The sequence below is a fragment of the Pseudonaja textilis genome, chromosome 9, assembly GCF_049901715.1.
Source record: "Pseudonaja textilis isolate UNSWEBS1 chromosome 9, rPseTex1.2, whole genome shotgun sequence".
In the NCBI taxonomy this organism is placed as follows: domain Eukaryota; kingdom Metazoa; phylum Chordata; class Lepidosauria; order Squamata; family Elapidae; genus Pseudonaja; species Pseudonaja textilis.
This window is the reverse complement of record NC_141998.1, coordinates 653,673-665,813: the sequence shown is the minus strand read 5'-3', so window position 1 is coordinate 665,813 and position 12,141 is coordinate 653,673. Positions and strand designations below refer to the sequence as shown.

Below are 12,141 nucleotides of genomic sequence, written 5' to 3'. Positions count from 1 at the left end.
GGAATCCTGTATTGCTCAGGCCCCAAGGACAGATCCAGGTGGTCCCTTCTCCAAATCCCCTTATTGGTGGCTCCAATATTATCATGACAGCTGCTCAGCAAGCATACAAATGCGGTCACCCAAGAGCAGGCAAACCTTTTGAAATCTAATCTAAATAAGAGGAGTGATTTAAATTGATTTTCCTATTTTCTGATTTCCATTCCCTACTGTAATAATGTTCCTTGATGCCTGAAATAGGTGGTGCAAAATCATGGTGCTGAAAAAGTAACTTCAACGATCGTTTGTAGAGACTCCCCTTCATTCAGGTCCTGCTTGTCCCAAAGGTGCTTTTTCGGGAGGCAATGGGACTTTCTGGCTTTTTTCTTTGAAGACGTTTCGCTTCTCATCCAAGAAGCTTCTTCAACTCTGACTGAATGGTGGGGGTTGTATTGGCTTTCCCACGAAGTTGGGAGGGAGGGGGAAAAGGAGAATAGAAAAAAAAAGGAAGCCAGGAGGGAGGGAAGATGGAAGGAAGAAGGAAAGGAGGGAGGAAATGGAGGGGAAGGAAGAATAGAAAAGGAAGGCAGCCAGGAGGGAGGAAGGAAGGAGAGAGGGAAGGAGGAAGGAAAGGAGGGAAGAATGGAGGAAAAGGAGGAAGGAAGGAGAGAGGGAAAGAAGGAGGAATGAAGGAAAGGAGGGAGGGAAGGGAAAGAAGGAGAACAGAAAAAGAAATAAGCCAGGAGGAGGGGAAGATGGAAGGAGGGAGGGAGGGGGAAGCCATCCCGCTTTGGTTGGGTCTTTTCGAAAAGCCCCCCCAGCAAGCCGCCTCCAAGGCCCGCAGTTCCCTCCAGGGATCTTGGCGGACCCTCCATCAGTCACAAACTTCCGGGTTCACCATCTTAAGCGGAGGAAGCGGAAGTCCCTCGGCTAGATTTCCGCCCCCATCTCTCAGTGCACGAGAGCTGGCCTAGAGAAGCCGGAAGCTACCCTGGAGCGGTTCTGTGGCGACCCGTTGTCGGTTGCGAACTCCTGTGCAGGTCAGTGGGCGGGAAGCGGGTCGCCATTCACCTTTCCTCCCGCGGCGGTCCCAGGACGGCAGGCATGGTTGGCCCGAGCGGCCTCTAGGACACGGGGGCAGGCGGAGGGCTTTCTGGGGAAGGAAGAGAACAGAAGAGAAAAGGGGCTTTGGAGGTCTTCTAGTCCAGCCCTCCCCAAGTAGGAGACCCTAGACCAACCCTGGCCTCTTTAAGCCTGGAGGACTTCAACTCCCAGAATTCAAGCTTGGTCCCTTTAAGCCTGGAGGACTTCAACTCCCAGAATTCAAGCTTGGCCCCTTTAAGCCTTGAGGACTTCAACTCCCAGAATTCCCCAGCCAGCTGGCTGGGGAGTTCTGGGAGTTGAAGTCCTCCAGGCTTAAAGGGGCCAGGGTTGAAGTCTCCTGCCCTAGACCATTGCCGCCAAATGGATACGAAGTCTCTCCTTTGGAAAAAGCTCCACTGATGGGGCTCCCACCACTTCTGAAGGCAAGCCCTTCCACGGGTTAATGGTTCCCTTGTGAGAGGTGCATGCAAAGACATTTCGTTCTAATGTACGCCGATTAGTGTACTTTCAAAGTGACAATAAAGTTATTCTGTTATCAAATTTATCAAATACACTGACCAACTGACTTAAGTGAGCGAATCTGATTAGGGTCACATCCTGATTAGGGATGTGCTTTGAATCTCTGCGCGGAGAGACCATGTTTCAATTGAAGTTTTCCTACTGAAATTGCATTAATAAGATTATGTAGGTTGCCATTGTCTGCTTTTGGAGATAAGGCTGATAAAGAAACATATTCTTTAATATCACGTGTGTTGAAACAAACTGTAAAGCTAGAACTTCAAGCTTCTTTGGATTCAAATACAAAATTTCCTCATTCATTTGTTACTCAAGGTTATACTTACAGATCTAAGAAATCTGGAATACATGGAATAAATAACTTGGATTATAAATGATCTCATTCAGATCGTTATCAATTCTTCTTGCAGATTAAACCTATATGTCTGAGTATGCAGATACCAGCCTGCCCCCAGAAGACCGGGTCAGAGGTCTTATTCATATGGGGAGTAGTGTGGAAGTGAATGAAGATGTTCCACCACGAAGATACTACCGTTCAGGTGTTGAAATCATCCGGATGGCAACTATTTATTCCGAAGAAGGCAACATCGAACGTGCCTTTATATTGTACAACAAATACATTACGTAAGAAATAAGCATTGCTCAATAATAATTCTGGCAAATCAATAGAATATCTTTGTGTTGCAAATTAGCTAGATATTCTGGAATTTATAACAGATGTGACTAAACTACTTATTTATCTATAGCCTGAATGAGTCCGTCCGTTTTTGCCTGGGCTTTTGCATCATCTAATTAAAACATATAGGGACCAAAACTACATTTCTCCAAAGTGTCTGTTTCTCGGTTGACTTTTAACTTTGATGAAGAACTGCCCCATCCCTGATTTAGGAAATAAATAAATTGGTAAAAGTCTTATTTGAGCAAGGCCATTAAATCCTTTGCAGCGCTCACCAAGGAAGAATATGTCAAATAAATGGTAAAATACCAAAACTTTCCACAATTTTCCCAACAATAACTTTTTTCCAGATTAGCTGTTAGCTTCTTTTAATCTTGTTGCTTTTTATATTTTTATGATTTTGTTCAGAGGTACAAGTGAAAATCTTTATTAATCAAATTTTATTCATACAAGCTTAAGAAAAATACATATGCAGATTATTTTACTTGTTGTGTTGCTCTTTATACGTCCTAGTAGAAAATTGTCTTACAGAACTCAGTGTAGCCTGATATTAAGAAATGAGTGGAATAAACAGAAATTCTGGCATTGTTTAAACAACGGGCAAGAGTGTCAGTGGTCCCCAAAGTATATAAATGTATTTAAATAGCTATAGAAGTACAACTTCATTATAATGACATTTTTGTATTTCTTTCAATTTTGTTAAATAACTTCTTAATGTGTTTTTATTCTCTTTGACAATGCATCTTTATCACTATTTGTGATTTGTTCTTTTTCTCTTTTTGTAATTAATTGAGAGCAATAAAAAAATTAAAAGTCCACTAAGAGTTAATAAAGGTAACAACGTAGCTGTTTTAGCCTTGATCAAATAAAATAATTTTACATTCCTTCCTTTTACTTCCAACAAGTTTAATATTTAATTCATTCAAGTAATGTCATTGAATTTGTTTCCTATCATTTTTTTCTTTGTCCTTTCTCATGATGTTCTTCAAAACTTTAGCCAGCTTTTTGTAATTTCAATATATAAACATTATCCAGGTAGTGCTCGCTTGGTTTATTGTTGGTATGATGCCCAGTGTAAGATCTTTTTCCACGTCATTCTTTTAGTCTGTCATTTAAAAAATCCCTTTCAAACTTAGTCCTGGCCTTGTCAGGTAGAACTTGATCCTTAATGTCTTTCAACAATCTTTCCATAGAAGTACATGTTTCTGTTGACACTCATAAAATTAACTTCTGAATCCATTATTCAAAAAAAAAAAAACACCCACCCTCAATATGTCCAATGTTAGAATATTTTGGTTCATTCTTAATATTTTGTCTCATTCTTAAGTTGAGTTTATGCGTTGTCTTGTAATTGTAATTTTTTGTTCTCTCGAGTGTCTAATGTTGTCCTTTCTGGTATCCAAAATCTGTCTTTCTTTATTAAAGAAATAATCTTGTCTCTAAAAAATATGCTTTTAAGAGTCGTCTAGCCCTGGGATGTATAGCCTCTGGCTCTGTGGACTTACCATTTGCCTTGCCAGCTTGCCAAAGATAAGGAGTAAAGGGTGGAACACTGAACAGTAGAGTCATTTAAGAGGATGTTATATAATATTTGAATTTAAAAATAGGATATAATAAATAAGCAAACCAATCGATCGAAACATGTGGAGAGCCTCACATTCTCATTTTGGGCATAAGGACTCTGATTAAAATGTGTGGACCTATTCTTAGCCAACCAGGATGAATCTGCTTCAGCCTGCTACGCCTAACGCATGCTCTCTCCATGCCCCCTTGTGCTGTGTTCTTCCAGGCTCTTCTTAGAGAAACTCCCCAAGCATCGAGAATATAAAACTGCAATCATTCCAGAGAAGAGAGAGACCGTGAAAGTAAGTGATAAATATATTTTTCTTGTAAGAGTTTCCCCTAAAATTGCCTGCTCCCTGGCAGTGGGGCTGCCCTGGTCGTGGGTTCAGAAGGCTCTTCTGAGAGAGCTCGTGTAAGTTTGATGTACAAACTTGATGCTCCTCCTTGTGAAACTGAATATCACTGTTTAATCTCACATTTCCTATTTTGTGCTATTTTTTCTTAACTCAGAAACTAAAAGAGGTTGCATTCCCTAAAGCAGAGGAGTTGAAAAAGGAGCTTTTAGCAAAATACAACAAGGAATATGCAGAATACAATATACAGAAGGTGAGTAACAGGATGTTATGGAGCCTTGGCGGCTGGAATGTTTGGCCTCCAATCTGGCTGAGCCAGAAGCAGACAAGTTGGGCTGTCGTGCTAGCAAGGCTGACCCGGACTGATTCTCCTTAATTTCTGGGAATCATTATGTCTGCTGAAGCTCTGAGAAAGCCCAGTCGGTATCTTTGGAGATATCGGGAGAATGCAAGGTCAAGAGACAAAATAAGCTGCATTGAGATAAAAAGTGTGTAGGGCCTTAACAAAAACTAAAAATGTTTTGATTTAAATGTAAAAACAATGATTATATCTAATGTGAATATTGTTTAATATAAATGACAACAGCCGGTTAATGTTGTCTGGGTTCTGAATCTAAGAAGAGCTGGGCCTGGATAGTACTTGAATAAGAAACAGAGAAATGCAGGGTGGGTGGGAATTGTTGAATGCATTGCTGAGGTCGTGACAAACGATGTCCACTGCACTTCCAGGATGGCTCAAACCAGTCACTTTATCAGAAAAAGGAGGTCAGGTTGGCCTGGCCTAATTGTTTCTTGATAAACCCATATCACTGTCCATTTAGTCCCCGCCCCAATTCCATCTCCCCTCCTTTCTACTTATTGTTTTTAGCTCCTCTTTCAGCCAAGTTTCCCTTTGTACATTAGCTTTTCTACCTATTTTCCTCCTAACATAGATGGAAAGGCAAAGTTAAAACAATGCAAGCAATTTATATGTAGGAAGTTGCTTTACGAGCCAGTCACCTAATGAATTAACCTGCTCTAATTGGTGGATCGAATTCTCCCAAAGATGAGCTCAGGTCCTCCTGCCAACCCAGCGGGGAGGGAGGAAACAGGGTCACAGGTGACTGTGAGTTACGTATGCCAGAGTTGGCTTCATTTAGGTCAGGGGTCTCCAAACTTGGCAATGTTAAGACGTGTGGACTTCAACTCCCCGATGGCTGGAGAATTCTGGGAGTTGAAGTCCACACGTCTTAACATTGCCAAGTTTGGAGACCTCTGATTTTGGTTAATGCCAGCATGTTGCTCCTAATAAATCCTTTGAGTTTTTTTGACACTTGGCTCAAGGCTCATGACTTAATCAGGGCAATCGCCGGAATCCTGACAGTTGCCCAGTTTTCAGCCCAGACATTGCGGCCAGGGAAGGAGATGCCCCAAGAGCGTTGCTCCCGCTGCCCTTCCCCACGTGACCTGCTGGCTCTCCCCTTCCCCGTTCCAGAAGAAGCGAGAGGAGGCATTCGCGCGCACCTTGGCCCTGCAGCAGCAGCTGGAGGAGGAGAGGCAACGAGTGGCCCGCATGAAGCAGCAGCAAGCCGAGCAGGAGCAGTTCCACGCCTTTGAGGACATGATCCGGCGCCAGGAGCTGGAGAAGGAGCGCCTGAGGGTGGTGCAACAATTTGGGACAGCAACCGTAGGCCCCCCGGAGGGCCCCTTAATACCTGGCGTGCTCAAGCCCCCCACCGACCCCCAAACTCTCATGTCCGGTGGCCAACCTTTGAGCCCCGCGGGAGGAAGTGGACTGCCGCAGCCCCCCGTAGTGGACCGGTCGCTGAAACCCGGCACTTTGGGGAACTCGGAAAACAGTACGTTTTGGAATGGATGTGGTCCGCCTTCTGGGCTGGGGGTGCAGGGATGGCCCTGCCAGGGTTGCTCAAAACTACCCCTCTCCCTGCCCCCACCCAGTCCCTTGGCTGCAGATGGGGGAGCGCTTAAGATGCCCCAAATGGATCTATTTCATAGACTGATTTTAGCGAACTGGGAGATTCTTAGCAGAATACCTGGGATTGCTTGGCATTTCTGTTGCCACCTGAAATCCGCTGTTTTCCAAAAACTGAAACCCTCCCAAAGTCAAATCTGCTTGAGAAATCTTCGGGGTGCTTCTCTTTGCCTCCCACGGCGGCCTCCACCCGGCCTCGTGGCCAGCGAGTGTTGTGCCGCTGTCCCAGAGTAGATTCTTGCCGGCTGCACCTTCTAAGCGTGGTGGCCTGGAAACAAGCACTGGGGCCAGAGGGAGCCCTTGGCGTCTCCAGATGAAGGCCCCCCCGGCTCCACCTCCTGAGGAACCCAGGTGGGTAAGAGTCAGGTCACCTGGCCTTCCGCTGGAAAACCCTGGCCTCCAGCCAATGGAGGGTCCTGGCCATAATACTGCTCCCCGCCCCCATTTGTGTCACTGAGAGGTTTTCAGATTGAGAATCTCCATAGACATTTAAAAAAAAAACAGAATGTAAAAGCTTGGATTAGCACAAAACCACTTTGGGAAAAGATTCCAGCACTGCTGCAAGTTAGCTGATTATTCTCACTATTTTTGGCAGGAGTTTCCTCTGGTTAAAATAACGCTTGGCCCTCTGAAAACATAAACACCAAGTCCATGTTTTTGTGTGCCCTATTTCCCAAATACCAAGTGAGACTGCTAGGCTGTGCCTTTTGAGTTGTTAGGCAGAGCTTGGGGTGAATAAAATGGTCTCTACTTTAGCAAATCTGCAAACTGGGGGTGGGATTCAGCCTATTACACCCCATGACTCAGCTCTTCCCTTCCAGGCGCCGTTATAGATGGTCTCCGCCACATCGTTGTCCCCAGGGATCTGTGCCATAAATTTCTGCAGTTGGCAGATGCAAATACAGCCAGGGGTGTGGAGACCTGTGGGATCCTTTGTGGGAAGCTGGTAAGATGATGGCATAAATCCTCAAGGCCGCGTGAAATCTCCTGAACTGGTAACTTGATCATTTGGCAATATCCTAAACAGTAATGCAGGTCTCACGGTTCCTCTTTGTAGGAAGTATGCAAGTATAGGAAACAGAAGCAGGTCTGAGTAGTCAGAAGAATTATAAGGTCACATTACGGTCCTGTTACTGTTAGAGACTGTTGCCTTTCATCATGGACTTTGGCAATTTAAGTTTGACTCTATGATTACACGTTATTGCAGGAGTCCCTAAATATTTTTAGGCCCAGAGCGAATTGCAAATGCTCAGGAATTTGCCCTATAAATTCAGGGAAAGCAGGTGGCCAGTTCTGGTCCCCAGGATCCCAAAAACTTCCTAACAATTGGAACAATTAATCGTGGAACAACTTGGTCCATCACTGGAGCTTTTTAAGAAGAGGCTGGACCGCCGTTTGTCCAGAAATGCTCCCACAAATGGAGTCCCATGTGCCTGCAAGTGCCCACCCCTCCTATAAGTGGAGCCACACCCACAGAGCCATTTCCTGCCCCCCCTCCCTTGCAGCTCTGAACGCCGGAAAGGTTGGGGACCCCAGTTTTAGAGGACGCCACATCTGCCCCGCCTGCCTACCAACCATTTTCCCGAAAGGGCTCTTTGCTGATTTTTCCCCCCCCTCCCCCCATGACCTTTGGCCTTCTTTCTCTCCCCCATCAGATGAGGAATGAATTCACCATCACCCACGTCATTGTCCCCAAGCAACACGGAGGCCCCGACTATTGCAACACGGAGAGCGAGGAGGAGCTCTTCCTAATCCAGGACCAGAACAGCCTGATCACCTTGGGATGGATCCATGTAAGGCGGGGCCTTGGGCGGGGCCCTTCCAGGGTCCAAACCCTGCCTGCGGGTGGGTCTCCTTAGTCCCCCAGAGAGAATGGCTGCAGGGCAGAGGCGGAGCCTGTTCCTGGACAATGCCCTCTCTGGGATTCTCTGCTGGCCCCGGGGCTTCCCTTCCAAGGAGGGCCTCCTCCGGGCGGGTCTCCTCGGGGTCTTCCACTGGAGGAACAAGGACATGCGAACTCCAGCAAGCTCTTCTCAAAGTTCCCAGGAGTGGATTCTTGCGTGGGGGAAACCCTGGTGAATCCTGCACCTTCTCCCCACTCAGGAGTCCCCTTATGGGAACTTTGGTAAGAGCTCGCGAGAGTTCCTAGGTCCTTGTTCATTTTTTTAGAAGTTCATATTTTCCACAATTTTTTTCCTCATTATATATGAACGGTATCTGTAAACAAGAATGCCTGGGTGTCTCAAAACTGTACCCAAAAGTATATTTTTGAGAATAAAAGCCGGCAAAGTATAAACGAATACCACTTAAAAATGTTTATCTCCAGAAAGTACAGAAGAAAATGTTGTGTTCAGCCTTTTAAAAAACAGAATGGAAAAAATGCCCTGATTCTAGCTTCCTTTTTATCATCTGCCCTGTTTCTTTCTTCCTTTAGACTCATCCTACTCAGACGGCTTTCCTCTCCAGTGTGGACCTGCACACCCATTGCTCCTATCAAATGATGTTGCCAGAGTCTATAGCTATTGTTTGTTCACCAAAGTATCAGGAGTAAGTTACTGGACTGTGTACATCCCAGTCTGGTTGTGAGATTGAGTGAGATCACAGGGTTGCATTTGGGACTACAAACCCCTCACATCCTGGACACCAACTGTTTCAATTCCTCCCCTCGGGATGGCATGCATGCCAGGGCACGGCATGCCAGAACAACCAGACACAGGGGCGGTTTTTTCCCCTCGTGCCGTCAATCTGCCGAACACCTAATTCTCACAGTGCTGTCTAATGTCTGTGTGCGTTTCCCCATGTATTGTGGCTGCAGTGTTATCACTTACCTTTCTTGTTAGATGAATCTGTTGCTTTGTATGTGTACCGAGAGCTATTGCACCGGAAACAGATTCTTTTGTGTTTCACACTTGACCAATGAAGCCTATGCTATGCTATGCTATGCTATGCTATGCTATGCTATGCTACGCTATGCTACGCTATGCTAATGCTATACGCTACTGTTCTCTACTCTACTCTCTATTCTTTCCCTAATTCCAATATTCTATTCTATTCCATTCCATTCTATTCTGAATCCTGTTCTATTCTATATTTGATTCTACTCTATTCCATTCTCTATTCTTTCCTTATTCTGTTCTCTATTCCATTCCAGTCCAATTCCCTATTTTACTCCACCATACTCTACTCTATTCATATTGCTTTAAGGGGCAAGTGCCACATTTCAGACGTGCTCCGTGCTGCTCTGAATAACGAAGGAAGTTGGGGAAGATGGGGATTCAGAGGCATCCCAGCTCCATTTAAGCAGCTCATTAAGGAGCCTAGTTTGTTCAGATCCTGTGGAAATCCTAGTTCCGTCCCGGTCTACCTGTTGGTGGAAACTTATCCCAAAACGAGAAGGCTGGGAGCACAGGAGGGCAAAACATAAAGAGTGATCCATTGGAGATAAGCAGGCTTGTGGTTTTGTAGGTAGGAAGGGATTGTTCAGTGTTGGCCAGGGGTCTCCAACCTTGGCCGCTTTAAGATTTGTGGACTTCAGCTCCTAGAACTCTAGGACTTGAAGCCCACGAGTCTTAAAGTGGCCACAGTGGGAGACCCCTCTTTTAGGGCAGGTTTCCTCAAGGGGCAGCCTCCTCTGTTCTTCTGAACTTAATGCTACTCTTGGCCCCGAGGCCATTTGCAGCATTGGGGCCAGCTGACTTTGTCCACCGTTGCTGTTGTCTAGGACTGGATTCTTTAAACTGACAGACCACGGGATGGAGGAGATCTCGTCCTGCAGGCAGAAAGGATTCCATCCCCACTGCAAAGACCCTCCTCTCTTTACTGTAAGTGCCTGGGAGAAGCAGGGGTCTTTTGGTTCCGGCCACTTCCCAAGCCCCCCCCCCCCTCTCTGAAGGTCCAGGGAAGGTGGTGTGACTGCCCAGACCTTGGCTTGGAATGCAGGCCGAGTCCTGCGTTAATGGTTGCCTTTCCTCTGGCATTTTTGCCCCCGAGTTGTACAATTTGGTTCTTTTTACTGTACGTCTTTCAGTGTTGTCATGGAGTTGGACAACCTGTCACATTTCAGAATAAAGGAAGTAGTGGGATATTAATGGCCAAATATTCTCTGCCCGTCCATGTCAGAAAACAATCTCCATCTCTTCCCGCTGCCTCTCCAAGTTTTCTACCTCTAAAATGTGACAAACAGCCATAGATTTGACTCCAAATCAAAGTGCTTTTAAGAAGTGTCCTTTTTCCCCCCACGGCAGTAAGAAACTAGCTCTGATATATCATCGAGTAAACATCTCAGATTATTTAATTTAATCTGGGGCTAAACTGGGCCGTCAGCCACCAGGCATCCTCCTCCCTTGAGTTTGACTTTTGTGGTTTTTTGTTTCACGTCTGATTTTCTGTCTGCTTCTCTCAGTATTACGGAGTAAATCTCTGAGTAAGTTGCATGTGCCTGAACTTTGTAGCCAGGGTGGAAGACGAGCCGTCTCCCGCTCTCTTCCGTCCTGCGAAATGTTTACCCGATTCTGAATTCTAGGACCTACAAGCGTGGCACCATTTATTTATTCGTTATGTCAAATTATGTGGCTACCCAACTCACATACGTGACTTTGAGCAGCTTACCATTAAAAACACAACAACACCACACACACAAAAAGAACTAAAGGCAATATAAAAACCAAGCCACACAATCGGGGACTGAGAGAAGAGAAACCACTGGCAGCGATCCATGTCATCATGATACAGGCCATAGCCCGCATCCAGTTCCCCAGGCCCAGTGGTAGAGCGGTGTCTTTTAAGACGTTACCCAAACCCAGTAGGGTGAGGGCCAACCTCATCTCTCTCATGGGTGATGTTTCTAGGAGGGCCACCACCTTGGCCACTTTAAGCCTGGTGGACTTCAACTCCCAGAATTCCCAGCCAGCAAAGCTGGCTGGGGAATTCTGGGAGTTGAAGTCCACCAGGCTTAAAGTGGCCAAGGTCGGTGGGCCCTGCCCTAGGGAGAGGGTGAACCATTGCCTTTTTAAGAGAAGGCGAGATGGCCGTGTCTCCCGGGGAGAATTCCTCCGTTCCAGACTCTCATGGTTTTCTTTCCTCTTTTTCAGACTTGCAACCACGTGACCGTCATGGAAGAGGAAGTGGTGGTGCTGGACCTTCGATGAGGCTGCCTTTCTATCTCTTGATCAGCTCTTCCTGTCCTCCTTCAAGTTAATTTATGGTTGCTTCTCTCACTTCCTGTGCGGTGATAACCCAGAATCTGACCTGTAACAGAGCCAAGGGGTTTTGCCTTCTCTTCGATCCCACGTGAATAATAATTTTGGGCCATCGCTGAGAATCAGTAAAGCAAAATTATATACTAAAACGAGCCCTGACCTTGACATGGCTAGTCTGGGCTGCTGGCTGAGGTTTTTCAACAAACCAGGCTCCAGAACACACACACACACACAGGCACCAACAAACAGGAACAAGTGCTTGGAAGTGTTCGGCTTGACGCAAAGAACATCCCTCCGTCTCTGTAGTAAGATCTCCTCAACGCTTGCACGGTCTTGGGAAACCTCCGTCCTCTCCGTGGTTTGGAATTCTCACGCTCAACCCTGCTGTGCCAAAATTTTGACTTTAGTAAGCAGTAATAAAAAAGCAAGTTTTGTGTCGAAGGAAGTGCCCACAAAGGAAACCAAGCGATTGTCTGTTAGATTTCTCTTCCCTAAATCGGGTCCCCAACCTTTCCGGTTTTGTGGATGAGCTGGGGGGAGGAAACGGTTCCAAGCGAGCGGCAGACACACAGGCTGCATGGACTTGTTTGCCACAGCCTGGGGATTAGGGACCCCTGCCCTAGATAATGGCCCCTTGTTCCAAGGGAAGAATTCGTGTGTTTAAAAGAAGAGAGAACTGAAGTTTATTGAAATAACTAGCTATATTTTTTTTGGTTACCAATGTCTCCCTTTTTAGGGGTCTGCATTTTACCAAAACGTATCGCCCCAAGCTTAATGTTTCTG

The 12,141-nt window shown here is 45.9% G+C and overlaps 1 protein-coding gene across 3 annotated transcripts; it reads left to right on the top strand.

The window, feature by feature from the left end:
- The first annotated feature begins 893 nt into the window (after positions 1–893).
- STAMBP (STAM binding protein) lies at positions 894–11,823 on the top strand. Of its 3 annotated transcripts, none has more exons than XM_087938790.1 (10): positions 894–1,016; positions 2,007–2,220; positions 4,062–4,137; positions 4,346–4,441; positions 5,663–6,026; positions 6,982–7,106; positions 7,816–7,953; positions 8,595–8,707; positions 9,882–9,981; positions 11,251–11,823. In XM_087938790.1, the coding sequence occupies exons 2-10, from the start codon at positions 2,018–2,020 to the stop codon at positions 11,305–11,307; spliced, it is 1,272 nt and encodes a 423-aa protein (XP_087794916.1). In that variant the 5' UTR covers positions 894–1,016; positions 2,007–2,017; the 3' UTR covers positions 11,308–11,823. The 3 variants fall into 3 exon arrangements, with proteins under 3 accessions (XP_087794916.1, XP_087794918.1, XP_087794917.1); XM_087938792.1 differs by having other exon boundaries at positions 910–1,016; positions 5,666–6,026; XM_087938791.1 differs by having other exon boundaries at positions 1,007–1,083.
- Positions 11,824–12,141: the final 318 nt, after the last annotated feature.

What these genes read in the sequence shown, in the direction of transcription:
- STAMBP (XM_087938790.1), top strand. Translation starts at nt 2,018, where the DNA reads ATGTCTGAGTATGCAGATACCAGCCTGCCCCCAGAAGACCGGGTCAGA. An exon ending in TCACCTTGGGATGGATCCAT is followed by an intron (nt 7,954 to 8,594) that starts GTAAGGCGGGGC and finishes TTCTTCCTTTAG; the next exon opens with ACTCATCCTACTCAGACGGC. An exon ending in AAGACCCTCCTCTCTTTACT is followed by an intron (nt 9,982 to 11,250) that starts GTAAGTGCCTGG and finishes CCTCTTTTTCAG; the next exon opens with ACTTGCAACCACGTGACCGT.